This window comes from Mustela nigripes, chromosome 17 (genome assembly GCF_022355385.1).
Source record: "Mustela nigripes isolate SB6536 chromosome 17, MUSNIG.SB6536, whole genome shotgun sequence".
In the NCBI taxonomy this organism is placed as follows: Eukaryota; Metazoa; Chordata; class Mammalia; order Carnivora; family Mustelidae; genus Mustela; species Mustela nigripes.
Genome location: NC_081573.1, coordinates 12,290,102 through 12,304,013, shown reverse-complemented (window position 1 = coordinate 12,304,013; position 13,912 = coordinate 12,290,102). Strand labels below are relative to the sequence as shown.

At 53.2% G+C, this 13,912-nt stretch overlaps 1 protein-coding gene across 1 annotated transcript in view; it reads left to right on the top strand.

Moving 5' to 3' along the window:
• LOC132005134 (zinc finger protein 211-like) overlaps nt 1-9,222 on the top strand; it is a 28,937-nt gene extending 19,715 nt beyond the window's left edge. Inside the window, exons 2-5 of the mRNA XM_059381965.1 lie at nt 2,057-2,136; nt 4,981-5,624; nt 6,578-6,704; nt 7,141-9,222. Coding sequence (XP_059237948.1) covers nt 5,592-5,624; nt 6,578-6,704; nt 7,141-8,414 — 1,434 coding nt within the window. The 5' untranslated portion in view covers nt 2,057-2,136; nt 4,981-5,591 and the 3' untranslated portion in view covers nt 8,415-9,222. The remainder of the gene's footprint in view (nt 1-2,056; nt 2,137-4,980; nt 5,625-6,577; nt 6,705-7,140) is intronic.
• Nucleotides 9,223-13,912: the final 4,690 nt, after the last annotated feature.

Sequence of the window (13,912 nt, the reverse complement as noted above, 5' to 3'; positions counted from 1 at the left end):
TGTGCTGATAAAGGAATGGACACCGCTAAGTAGATACATAACATTAGAAAACTTTGGTTTTGTTTTCATTTTTGTTTAGAGAGAAGAGAGCATAAGCAGAGGGAGAGAGAGAATCTTAAGCAGGCCCCATGCTCACAGGGAGCCCAGTCTCCTGACCCCCCAGACATCACGAGTTGGACATTCAACTGACTGAACTGCCCAGGTGCCTTGAGAATATGCTGATTTTCACAACATCATTAGTGAAATGTTCTCTTTCATTCAGTGGTTAATAGGAGTTATATCATTAAATTTAAAATTAACCTCTCTCAGGGTACCTGGGTGGCTCATATGGTTCAGTGATACGGTTAAGTGTCTGCCTTCAGCTCGGGTCACGTTTTCTGGGTCCTGGGATCTAGCCCCACACCCGGGCTCCCTGCTCTGTGGAGAGTCTGCTTCCCCTCTCTCTGTGCCTTCCCCGCCCTCCCCGACTCTTGGACTCACTTTTTCTCTCAAATGAATAAGTGTTAAAGTCTTTAAAAAATTAACTTTGGTTAGGGCCTGAGGTTTGATACACAGTAATTTATTTTTAGCTTAAGTATAGATTCACAGGAAGTTGCATAAATAGTATGAAAGTCCCATGTTCCCTTCACCCTGCCTCTCCAAATGATGTCTTAGACAGCTATAGATCTTACTCAGGTGTCGCCATTTTTAACTGCACGTGTGTATTATTACAGTAATTTGCCTGTACGTAGAGATTCCCATCACCACCAGTGCAGTCAAGATAGAAAACTGGTCTGTGACCACCAAAACTTCCTTCTGTTGTTTGCACTCACACCAGCTTACCAACTCCATCCCATCCCTGTCCTCTGAAAAGCACTGATCCGTTCTCCATCTCTGTAGTTTCATGAACTGCACATGAACATGGGTTTCCGATGAAACCGAACATGTAAGAGATGCATCCTGCTCCATGCATGTGTCAGTCATTCACTCCTTACTACCGCTGAGTAGTGTTCTGTTGTACGGGTATTAAAGAATTTATTCAGTTACTCATCTGTTGAAGTTTGTTCCTAGTGTTGTGCTATATAGTGAGTAGATGCTGTGAACATTGATTTGTAAATATAAGCCTCTTTTTTATTCTTAGGAATTTTATTTCAAAATATTTAATCATAAATGTATGAAAGGAATTTCATCCTGTTTACTCCACTTTTCCCACCTCCCCTCTTAATTGGATACCATTCTTCTAAGTTTAAAAAAAAAACTAGTATATAACCACACAGGTTGATTTTCCATACAGTTTTATCTTTTAAAATTTTTTTTTATTTTTTTAAAGATTTTATTTATTTATTTGAGAGAGAGAGATCACAAGCAGGCAGAGCAGCAGGCAGAGAGAGAGGGGGAAGCCGGCTCCTTGCTGAGCAGAAAGCCCAATGTGGGCCTCAATCCCAGGACCCCAAGACCATGAGCAGAGCCGAAGGCAGAGGCCCAACCCAATTAGCCACCCAGGCGCCCTTCCATACAATTTTTGTTCCTTCCAGTGCTGGGGAAGAAGAGCTAATTACAGATGGCATTCTGATACTTTAATACAGGATTATGACCTGAAGTTTCAGCAGCAGAGAAAGTTTATTGATCCTGTCCACAGCAACCTACTGCTCTTTGAGGGTTTATTCAGTTCCTAATTGATAGATGCTAGTTTGAGTCTGTGATAATTCTACATGAAATAGCTCTGCAATTATGAAAGACTTGCTGTTATGATTATTATTAAATTGAAACAGTTTATCTGAATGAAGAAGTTTTCTGGTACGATGACTTTGTCACTGAAATCAGCCTTTAGCATGCTAGAGTTGGGATCCTTGGAAATTCCTCACCCTTTTCTTCAGACATTCCTATGAGCGCCAGTTTCGTTGAGAAGCAGAAACCTAAGCATTGGGGGAAATGTATGCATTTTCCCTGGGCTGTTGCAGACAAATTGAGAAGCTTAAGGAGGTGTAGAAAACTGACAGCATCTGTGATGTTGATGTGTCGTGTGCTTGAGGCTCATGGTCTGAGCTTGACTCCACACTGTCCTTGTCCTTGACAGATACTCACAGAGGGGTCAGTACCTTCTCAGCAGTGACTCTCTTCTGTGAAGCCAGAGCCATTGGCACCATCCTGATCCTGGTGAGTGTGTTTGACTCTTTGCACTCATTCAACTAATTTATTTTGTCCTTTTAGATAACCCTGATACCCTGATTATGAATCTAAGCTCTCAGCTTACAAACATCTGCCTTCCTGTTTCTCAACATCTCCACATTTCCTCTCTCTGTACTTAATTAGAGTGACAGACAAAAAATCTTTTTCCCAACAGAGTCTTTGGGCTCTGAGTTCTCTCTAGAACACACAATTGTTTTATTTAGTAACACTTTAAAAAATCCTTATAGTCTCACAAGCTATGCCAGTGAATCTGCTGGGAATTTTGCATTCTATGTTCAGTAGCAGTTGTAGGATACAAAAGGCCGTTCTGTAAGCAATTATTCAAAGGGAATTTCATGAAAATATCATGTATGGCTTTTTGAGGTTTGGGGAGTTTGACAGTAGAAATCCAGTGCTGATTTGAATGAAAACATTGGGTGAAAAATGTTGCATGTGAGGGGACAGTGTGGGTAGACTGTGATGACTATGAATGTCTACAGTGTCTAAATGGCATTTTTCATCTGTTGCTGTGAATGATGGAGGAAAGATTACATTTATTGTGCAGGGACCTCTTTCCCTTTTACACTCTGAGCAGAAGAGAGAGAGGATGTGGTTTGCGTAGTTGGATCTCTGTTCCACCTGTCCGGGTTCTGAGTGGAGGAAGGTTGTCAAGACTCCTTGTCTAAGAAGTTGCTGCATTTGCCTGATAATGGATGCTCCAGGAAGGCTCCTTTCTGTCCGTGCTGCTGCTCGTGCCCGAGGGGCATGTGGTTGTCCCATCACCAGCAACACAAGAGGTGTGGGTTGGGTTCTACACCTGTGATAAAGCAAGTCGAACGAAGTGTTTGGTTTCCCAGGACATATATAATAGAAGTTATGATTACACCGTAGTCTTTTAAGTGTACAAAAATCATTAGGCCTTATTTAAAAAAAAAAAACCCTAACCAATATACAGACCTTAATTAAGAAATACGTTCTTGCTAAGAAAATACTCACCTGAGCTCTCAGCAAGTCCTAATCATTTTGTTTGTGGCTCAGGGTGGCTGTGGCAGTTTCTTCAGACAATGTTGTTTACCCTACAGTTGACTCCCCCTCTTACGAAACATTCACCATAGACCTTCTTTATCAGTGGTCACTTTGGCAGTCTTTGGGCATCTTTACCGGGAGTAGTTCCACCTCAGGCAACCCCAAGCAATGCCTTTCTCTGGTCTTCCATTCAGGTTCTTTCATGAGATTGTACTGTGCAGCCTTTCGGTCATACCTTCTCTACTTCTGATTCTCTGCAGCTACTGGCACTTCTAAGTCCCCACAGAGTCATCCGTGAGGGTTGGAAACAACCTCTTCCAAACTCCTGTTCATACTGGACTCTGCTGCCCATGAATGGCTACTGGAATGAAATTCCAGGTTTTCACTTTACTTCCATGGACTTACAAATTGTATTTTTCATAAGCAATAAGACTTGAAAATCAAAATTACTCCTTGATCCATGGGCTATGGGGCTCTTGCGTGGCCAGGTATATTGTCAACAAGTGAGCAGTAGGTCTCAGTCAGTAAACCAGGTTGTAAACACGGTGTCTCCACCCCGCTTTGTTGTTCCAGAGATTTCAGCCCAATTGGTAAGGGTCCTAGGATGTCCAGAATGATAAAGGAACGCTGGCCCCCACCAAGAGTGTTGGCCTGTCCTTTGAAGCCAGGCTCGACCTTTCTAGCTCTGAAAGCGCTAGATGCAGGGCGTCTTCCCATCACAGGCTGTTTTGTCTGCCTTGGAAATCTGTGGTATGCTCTGAGCTCGATCTTCTGGATCACTCACCACAGCTTCTGCGTCAGCACTTTGTCCCATTGTGCTGTGATGGTGTGGAGATGGCTGCTTTCCTCAGCCTCAGGACCCAGCCTCTGCTGACTTTCAGCTGGTCTTCTGCCAACTCCTTACCTCTCTCAGCCTTTCTAGAAGTGGAGACAGTTAGGCCTTGCTCTGGATTAGGTTTTGGCTTAAGGGAGTGTTGGGGCTGCTTTGATCTTCTTTGCAGACCACTAGAACTTTCTATCAGTAGTCAGGCTGTTTTGCTTTCGTACCATTTGTGTGTTCCCTGGAGTGGCACTTTTAATTTTCTTCAAAGACTGGTTTTTTGCATTCACAACTGGGCTCCATTCAGCCAGCTGTTGGGCTCAAGGGGCCTAGCTCGGCTTTCAACATACCTTCCTGGTGAAAATGTCCATGACACTTCCTCTCACTTGAACGCATAGAAATTGTACTCCTGTTATTAGTAGGCATAATTTCTGTATTTTGGGGTGTCAGGAAGCCTGAAGGTGGAGCAGTCAGAACAGATACCAGCATTTATGAATTCTAGATGGCTCTTTGGATAGGGGTTCATCACCTGGAGCTGTCAAACCTGTAAATTTTTCCACAAGAGACTTTGTAGTTGTTTTAGAAATGTTCTTCACACACTTGTGGGAGGGCTTGTCTTTACATGGTATTTCCACTGAGAAGCTCTTAGCATCCTTGACGCCCTGTCATTCATATACACACAGATTAGGGTGCTCTTTGGCACCGCAGTTCAGGAGTGTTTTCATCTCTTTAACCCCGCTAGATAGATAAAATACAGCTACTGCAACTCCATGGCACCCAGTAGCTCAGAACTACCCCTGCTGTGGTGAGCGGGTCCTGCACGGAGCCAGGGAAGCCAGAGAGCACAGTACGAATCTCTCACGGGAAGTGGTTTTGGTTTGGAGCTTTACCTTTTAAAACCCACATCTCTTAACAACCCGAGCATTCGCAAAGTCTGGAGAGAGCCCTGAAGTGAGAAGCTTTAGATCCCTTTCATTTTCCTCAAGGGGTCTCCCTCAGACTCCTTCTGTGAGTGACTTCAAAACGACCAAAGACCAGAATCCATGGCTTTCCAGCGTTGGACAAAAGCACGCCATGGGCAGTGAGCCTGGAGAAAACAAGTGTAGGAGATGAGGTCGCCTTCTTCCCAGCACCTCCCCCTCCAAAGTCAGACACAGTTGTGATTCTGAGTGACACTGGAACACTAGGTCCGTGTGCAATTGTGAGCTTTGGGGACAGCGGGAGTAGTCCCTGTAGCCTCTGGGAGCATGCGGTCGGGGAGTCTAAAACTGCATCGGTGTTGAACATTCAGGGGATCGTCACGACTCCCCAGGAATCCAGGCACAGCGCCCCTTGCAGAGCAGCTGCGGCTGTGTTCCAGGAGGTTCTGACGCGTGGCGCCCCTTGCAAAGGCCTGTGGAACGCTGAGAATTGCATTGCCCAGAGGACCCTGCGCCCAGCGACGCCAGCGTGGAGCCAATGAAGGTCCAGGAGACGGGCTGTTCGCTGTTCGGCAGGTCCAGAGCGCAGGGTCAGTCTGAGGTGACTGGGGAAGCACGAGAGGAGGCGTCCCCGTGGCCCTGGGCCACTCCCAGGCCTGCTCTTCCCACGGAGTCCCATGGCGGCAGCTGTGCCCGCGGACCCGGCTCAGGTAAATGCTGTCCCCTGGGCCTGAACTCGGCACCTGCTTGCGTCCCTGCAGCCTGGGCCCCTTCCTGTCTGCCCCACAAGCAGAGCGTGAAGTGGAATCACGGGGCAGGTCCTAGCGGGAGCTCCGAGGGCCCCATCTCTACAGGTTGCGCATTTTGGAACCGAACCTGTAAGGGAGAAGGTGCCGAGGACCTAGAAGGATGCCAGCCTGGGGTTACTGGTGGAGGCAGCTGCTGAGCTGTGGGTAGCGCTACAGAAAGTGGGAGGGTTGGGGTGGTGGCTACAGAGATGTAAATCACAGCCCCAGAAGCTGGAGAAACGGTTGGGCTTTAAATTCCGTTTTAAAGTAGAACCAGATTCTCTATTGGGAAGAGTGAGGTAGAGAACAGGCCAAGCCCTGGGGAGGCAATTGGCGGGCAGAGGTGAGGGGTTGTGCCTCAGGTACCTGTGGGAACTTCAGGTACTGAGTCTAGTCCTGCCTTGGGCCTCTCACACGCAGGTAAGGGACAGGAGAAGGACACTGGTTTGTGGCATCTGTATCTGGAGCCTAGTAGAGGAGCTTAATTTAAGGGCAGAGGTCATGAGCTGGTAATTACTAATTCCCAGTGTCTGGATATTAAAGGGAGGTTTTTCGTGGAGGCTCTAGTCCTCAAACCCAGTATGAGTAGTGTCCTCAAACCCAGAAGACTAAAGGCTGCCCTAGGAAGTGGGGTTCCTCTTGCCGAGCACTCATGATGCCAGCAGCTATAAAAGGGGGGGTGGGAGCTGATGGGTATTAGGGACTTAGGAGCAGCGGTTGGAGGTGGCTACACTGGGGAGGATTTTAGGGACAGTGCCTGGTTGGAGGCTGGTGCAGCCTTGCAGACCTGCCTGCTGTTGCACAGGACTGAGACCTAGGGAGAAGTGGCACCAAGGCTTGCCTGTTTGTGGTTTCATCTCTCCCCCTCATGGCAGGGTAGTGTGACCTTCGAAGACGTGGTTGTGTACTTCTCCTGGGAAGAGTGGGGGCTCCTTGACGAGACACAGAGATGCCTGTACCATGATGTAATGCTGGAGAACTTCGCACTCGTGATCTCACTAGGTAAGACTCCCCGCCGGGCCGGGCCAGCTCCTGTCCAGACCCAGTGTGTGCTCAGGTTTTCTCCCTCCTCCTCATTGGGGCCAGCAGTTATGTGGAACACCAGGGGCTCATCTTACGAGATGTTCCTGCGTGGATCTGCATCTGGTATTGTTTCGGGCCATGCGCAGACTTGCTCATCCTCTCCCAGCCACTTCAGCTGGGGATTAGAGAGGTTGTCCAGGGTGCTCAGGCCTGAACCTCCCCCCTCCTTCCTGCACCGCTCCTTCCCCAAGTCTCTCCAGTGGCATCTGGTCCCTTGCAGCCCGCTGCAGGGCAGAGGAGGGAATTAGAGGCCGTGCTCCTTCCGATTGTGACTTGAGTCCCAGGGCTCCGGCCTGTTTTATCAACCTGACCTGGGGCATAACAGGAGCTTCTCCCCCCGTTTCTTTGCTTTCAGGTTGTTGGTACGGAATGGAGGAGGAGGAGGCCCTTTCGGTGCAGCAGGTGTCCATGGGCAGGACTTCAAGTCCAGCTCCATCCGTGTGGAGAGCTCAGCCCTGTGACAAGTGTGTCTTGCTTGGGAGAGACATTTTGTATCTGGGTGAGGACCAAGGAGCACATCATGGGCAGAACTACATCTGTGAGGCATGTGGGAAACTGTGGTTGGACGTAAATCTTCAGCCCCAGAAGCACAATGAGGAGAAGCCATTCAGATGGGACATGGAGCTTGTGACAAGGTACAAACTGCACGTGTCAGGGAAGCCTTTCCCGTGTGGGGGAGTTGGGAAGGACTTCCTGGCCATCGTGAGCCTTCTCCGGCACCAGGCCACTCTCAAAGGAGCCGAGCCTCACAGCAGCTTTGAACATAGGGACTCCTTTCAGGGTAGAAAAAGTCCGCCTGAGTACAGCGACCACGGGAAGTCCTTTAGCTATGACTGTAAACTTTTCCAGCATCAGCAACTGCACCCCAGAGAAAGTTACCACGACTGGGATAACTGTGAGAAGCCTTTTAACCAAAGCTCCATTCTTAGTGACTGCCCGAGAGCTTACCCAGAAACGAGGTCTTACGAGTGTAACGAATGTGGGAAATCCTTCAGCCAAAGCTACAACCTCATTCAGCACCACAGGATTCACACTGGCGCCAGGCCTTACAAATGCAGCGAATGCGGAAAAGCCTTCAGCTTCAAGTTCAGACTCGTCCAGCACCTGCAGATTCACACTCGCGTGAGGCCTTATGCCTGTGGCGAATGCGGGAAAGCCTTCAGCTACAGCTCAACCCTCATCAAACACCAGAGAGTGCACACGCGAGAAAAGCCTTATAAGTGTGGGGAGTGTGGGAATTCCTTTAGCCAAAGCTCCAACCTCATCCAGCACCAGAAGATCCACAGCGGAGCAAGGCCCTACAAGTGCAACGAATGTGCCAAGTCCTTCAGCTACAAGTGCAAGCTTGTTCAGCACCTGCGCATTCACACCGGAGAGCGGCCTTACGAGTGCGGCGAATGTGGCAAGTCCTTCAGCCATAGGTCCACCCTCAACCAGCACCAGAGAATTCACACGGGAGCCAGACCTTACAAGTGCGGGGAATGTGAGAAATCCTTCAGCCAAAAGTCCAACCTCATCCAGCACCGAAGAGTCCACACGGGCGAGAAGCCTTACGAGTGTGGAGAATGTGGGAAGTCCTTCAGCCAAAGCTCCCACATCATTCAACACAGAAAACTTCACACCAGATAACCTCCTGCCTGCAGCCGCAGAGGACAGGGATATCAGTGCAGCACACGGGGAAGCCAGCTCAAGGCCTAACCTCCTCCCGTGACTGGGATTTCATAGAAAGAGACTCCTGCTGGGAGGAACGGTCTCCCCCCAAGCCCCCCAGACCAGGTTTGTGGGCCTTTAGGAGCCCTGCCACCTTCCTCAGCGTATAAAACAGGGCAGGTTCTCTGGGCCCTTGGGAGATAGGGGGTGGGGGGAATTATGCAGTCCCCTTCCTCATTAGGTAGTTTTGACAGCTAGTCTACGGCCATACCACCCTGAATGCGCCCAATCTCGTCTGACAGCTAAGGGGGTTTGAAAAATCCTGGTTCCATGAGAATAGCCTCTCTTCTCTGTGGCCGCCGGCACCCCCCTCCCAGTGGTTTATTCTGCAGGAAGGAAATACTGCAAAGGAATCATGTGCCTTCGACAGGGAGGGTTCAGCTTTTCTGGTGGGCCTGATGATGTAGTGAAACCCGCACACATCACCTTCCTCTGTTTTCTTCATGTAGTTGAGGAGCTTTATAAACTCTATTTGCAGGATAGGGCTTACGGAGGCAAGAAATAGGATAGAAATTTGGCTGGGATGATGCTTTTCTGCCCAGATTGCTGACCCACAGAGAAGCTATTTGGAAATTCTCACTGATGCACCAGGCAGGGTGAGGGGACTTGCTCTCTATTCCATTTTTTAATAAAGCTTTATATAAAGTTAAGGATACTGGTAGACTGCACATATTTAAAATTGTATACAGACTGTAATAAATGGATCTATATGCCTTTTTCCTTGTGACCTTTTTCAAGTCCCTCCCCACCATAAGTAGTTTTTACCAAGGACTATCCCGCAACACTCCAGGATCTGCTCATCTACATTGTTTTATCCATTTTGTTCCCCCTCACTTGACCACCACAAATAAAATGTATGTAAAACACCTCCCCCCCCCCCATGTAGTTGGGGGGGTTCATTTCGGAAACAGACTTCCAAAACTTCTCAATAATCTTCACTGTATTATGGACAAAATATTCTCTCCTACAATAAAAACTTGAAAAACCATCCCCCAAAATGATGAAATTGGGAGACATAAAAACGCAATACACGGGGCGCCTGGGTGGCTCAGTGGGTTAAGCCGCTGCCTTCGGCTCGGGTCATGATCTCAGGGTCCTGGGATCGAGTCCCGCATCGGGCTCTCTGCTCAGCAGGGAGCCTGCTTCCCTCTCTCTCTCTGCCTGCCTCTCTGTCTACTTGTGATTTCTGTCAAATAAATAAATAAAATCTTTAAAAAAAAAAAAAAAAAAAAAAAAAAAACGCAATACACAAAAAGGCCCCAAACCTTAAAAAGTTGGCACAACCAGGCAACTAAGTGCGCTTGGGTGCCACAGTTTTAGGGTCAAGAAAACCAAGTCACCAAGTCACTAAAGGAAGGCACAGGCCCACCTTTCCCTCCCATCATCTCTCTCGCATCCTCACGTGGTTCCAGGGCTTGGGGGACAGTGTGCACCCTACTCGCTCTCTTGAATAAGGCTTGCTCTACATTCCAAGATGGGCCCTGACACATGAGGAAGCCACCCCTGGGCCACACCCCTTTGCGTCCCAACCAGCCAGGACTGCATCTACCCTGCACCCCTGGGCCAGGATGCCACTTGGAGAGCGGGGCACACACCAGAGCAGGCATGCCTGGGTTCTCTGCCTGCTGGAGGCCCTGGAGCAGGAAGGATGTAAGTGGCCTTTGTGGCCTCAGAAAGGCTTCCTGTCCTCCAGCGCGCTCCGCCAGTCCCCCAAACCCTTCCCTTTTCCTTTCCGAGCCTCAGATAGCCTTAAAACACCAGGTGCTTGGGGGTTGCATTGCAGCCAACACCTGGGCTTCACCCCCAATGGGGTTGGGGGCAAGCCTTCAGGCAAGGCTCCTCCCCCTCCCCCATTCACCCATCAGCGCGAGTTAACTAACCCCCTGCCTGGAACTCACAGCTGCACCCCTCTTCCACTGGAGGCCAAGCTGCAGTGATCATCTCCCAGACATTGCACGGTGGGGGCCAGCGTGGACGCCCCCTTCGTCCCCCACACACCGGAGGACAGGAGGAAAAAGGGACCCACAGAGGCACCCACAAGCGGTGCAACACAGTGAGGTCCTGGTTGGGGAAAAAGGATGCGGCCACCCGGGGCCTCACGTACCGATTGATGGGCAGCCCAGGAACAGACCGCGGGCTGCCACCACCACAAGCCGTTCTAGCCGGGGGACACACTGCCCCCCTGAGCGAAACCCTGGGCACGATGCCCTGCCGAGGTAACGGGGCTTCCCGGGAGCAAGTTCACATCCTGCAACTCCCTCCCCCCGCACAAACTGCTGAGGCTGACTCACCCCCAGCTAAAAGGGCAGACACCCCAAGGGCAGGAAACCTGGGCGCAAGCTGACCTGGCACAAGGTCGGGGGAAGAGCCAGACGGGGAGAAGGGGGTTTTCCAGAGACATGGCCAAAGGATGGACGTGGAAATTAGCCTATACGCCCCACGGGAGGCTGGAGAGGGAGGATGCACCCCTCTTATGAGCCCTGCTGCCCCCTTCCCCGCACCGCCCAGGGCCCCAGCGCTGCCTCCGAGTCTCCGCCGCCCTAAAAATCCTCGAACGGGCCACCAGAGGCTGCGGCCCCCTGAGCGGGTACACAAAGACTCATGACCCATATCACCCATCAGGAATGAGGCCTTTCGCGGCAAGCAAGGGCCCAGTCTGGACCTCCAAAGTTGGCTCAGCCAGTGGAGGCCCCAAGCAAGCCACCCTATAGCTCCGTGGGAGTGGTGCTGCGTGCCACACCACTTGCCCCGGGGTCACACACTAAGTTCTCTTATTACAGCCTCCAGTATATTCTAGGTTTAACCGCATAAACTTGCTCCAACCCAGCACCCGCGCTGCCAACCCCATAGGTAAGGTAAAACAGTTGGTGGGGGCCGGGCTACCACATTCAAGCCACTGATCTACCTCCCGCTGGGATCCTGCTTCACAGCCACGCCTGAAGGGCCACTGCCCCCCCCCCCCCCCCCCCCCCCCCCCACCGCCCCCCCCCCCGCGGCGCCCCTCCCCCCCCCCCCCGCCTGAAGGCCCCCCCCCCCCCCCCCCCATCACAAGGCCCCCTTTTCAGGACACAAAACCAAGAGAAAATCTCTTCTACCCGTCAACTTCCTTTCTCAGGAAAGTCTCCCCCCACAACCCTTAACACAGCTCGGTACTATGACACACACGTCACTCCTCAGCCGCCACCTCAGCTCCAGAAAACTCCAACGGAAACATCCCTTGGTCTTGGGTCTCCCCGTTCATAGGGACCCAGCTGCAGGATTCAAAGCCAGCCTGGGACAAGGTTCTACAGACATGCCTGCCCTTCAGGGCCAGCAAGAACATCCCCTTCCCACAGCTGCAGCAGCGAAACGCGAGGGGGAGGAGCCACAGCTGACCGGAGCGGGTCCTCGTCCACACCCCCCACCCAGCATCGGGCTCAGACTCGATCACGCGGGGGGCCCGCGACCGAAGGATCTCAAGCACTCCCCCTTGGGAGACTGGGTCCTCCCTCCTCTCCCCCTGGTCTGCGCCCAAGAGCTAGGGATGATCAGGGCCCCTGCTGTGCCCCTCAATGCAGCGCTTGGTTCTCAGGCTCCTGCCACCAGAATCGGATCCGGATTCCCCATCACTCGGGACCCGCCCTTCCAGCAAGAACTACCGTATTGCGCAATATGGTAAAGCATCCACCCGGGTTTGCAATCTCGAGGGCGGCGCGCGACCACGCTGAGATCCCATCACCGCAGCCGCAGGAGCCCACGCTAGGGCCGCGGGGGTGCTGAGCCGGCAGGTGCTGGTCTGCGGGGCGCGCTCCCGGGGAGAAGCCAGCTGAGGAAGCGACCTGTGGACTCTCCCCGGTCTGCTGACCCGGTGTGGGGAGAGGGGGCGCCCCCTCCCCCCGAGGTGGCGCGGACGCCAGACCATCCCCTTCCAAGCCAGCGTCTCGCCCCGACAAAGGTCAGGGCAAGGCCCTGCCCCCCCTCCCCCCCAGCGGCGCGTCCCCGGCTCAGGAACGTGTAGACCCGACCCGACTGGCTTACGGGTTTTCTCCGTCCGTAGGGTCTGGCCACATATACATCCCGGGTCCTCACACATGGCCGCCGGCCGCGGACGGAGCCACAGCGCGGCCGGGAAGCGAAGTCCTGGAGCGCGGCCCCACGTCGCAGCAAGGCCGGAGGGCACGAAACCAGGAAGCGAACACGGGGCCCTCCGGCCAGCGTCTCCCCGGGCCCCTCCGGAGTCTCGAGTCCTGAAGGCCCCCATATAAAGCGGGGGCTGCCCTCGAGCACCCACAACACTCGGTTGGCCTTCAGAGCCCCGCGCACACCCCAACACGCGGTGCTGGCAACCACTGAGGTCCCAGCCGTGCTGCACGGTGGAGAATCGGCGGCGATCGGAAAGACGCACAGGAGGGCCCAGCGCCGGGAAACCGTGCGCTCAGCCCACCCCTAGCGGACACAAGATCTGGCTTGGACGCCTCGGACGCGCGCCGGCCCCTGCACCCTCGAGGCTGTCGCTCCCGTGGGATTGCGTCCGGCAAGCGCCCCAACGAGGCAGCCCCCCCCCCCCGTGCCCACTAGCCGCCCAGCGGGTCAGTAGCCAGGAGCAGTAGAGAAACCCCACCGAGGCGCAGGGATGCTGGAGACAGACCCTTCCACATCAGGAAAGAGAACCGTACGCGCGCCACTCGCCGGGCAGCCCCGAGAGACTCTGCCCTGCTTCGGAGGCAACGACACGGTTCCCGAGGGAGAAAATGGTGCTCAGCCCCGGAGCTCCACGCCGAAAGCGGCCTCTGCCAACTACGTGGCCAAGCGCCTACACAGAATGAAAGGGGAGTAAGCGGCAAAGGTAACAGCAACGTCCAGGGACAACTGGCCTGCTGCTCTCCGACCACAAATCAGGCCCGGGAAACCCAACCCCGCGAGCTGCGCACCCCAAGATGCAGGTCAACACACGGCCCCTTCTGGGTTCTGGGTACGACTGGGAAGTCCCGTCGCTTCGGGGCTCATCCGTACGCCCTGCAGGCCCAAACGGACTTCGCAGTCCTATACCCGTATAACCACCCAACACTCTCCTCGCACCGCTGCCACTGTTAACCGGCTGCACCTACGCAAACCTCCACGCAAAACGCGCCCGGCGCGGCGCCCTCCCCACGCGGGCACAGGCTCCAGCTCACGCACCCGGGAGGGGGTGTTCCGGGAACACTGGCAATGGACACCCCGGGGCGGACCGGGGAGTGTACAGGCCGAAGGGCTCCTCCCCGCGAAGGTGCGGGCAAGACACCACCAGCCAGAGCACGTCTGCGCGGAAGATCGAGACTGCTCGGCTCCACACCCCCTGCCCGGCGGGGAGAAGAGGGGTGGAGCAGTGTTCCGCGCGCGATCACTCGCCTCCCGAAGACCGCGCCCAGTCCAGCGACTGGCTCAACGGCCCTAACGGA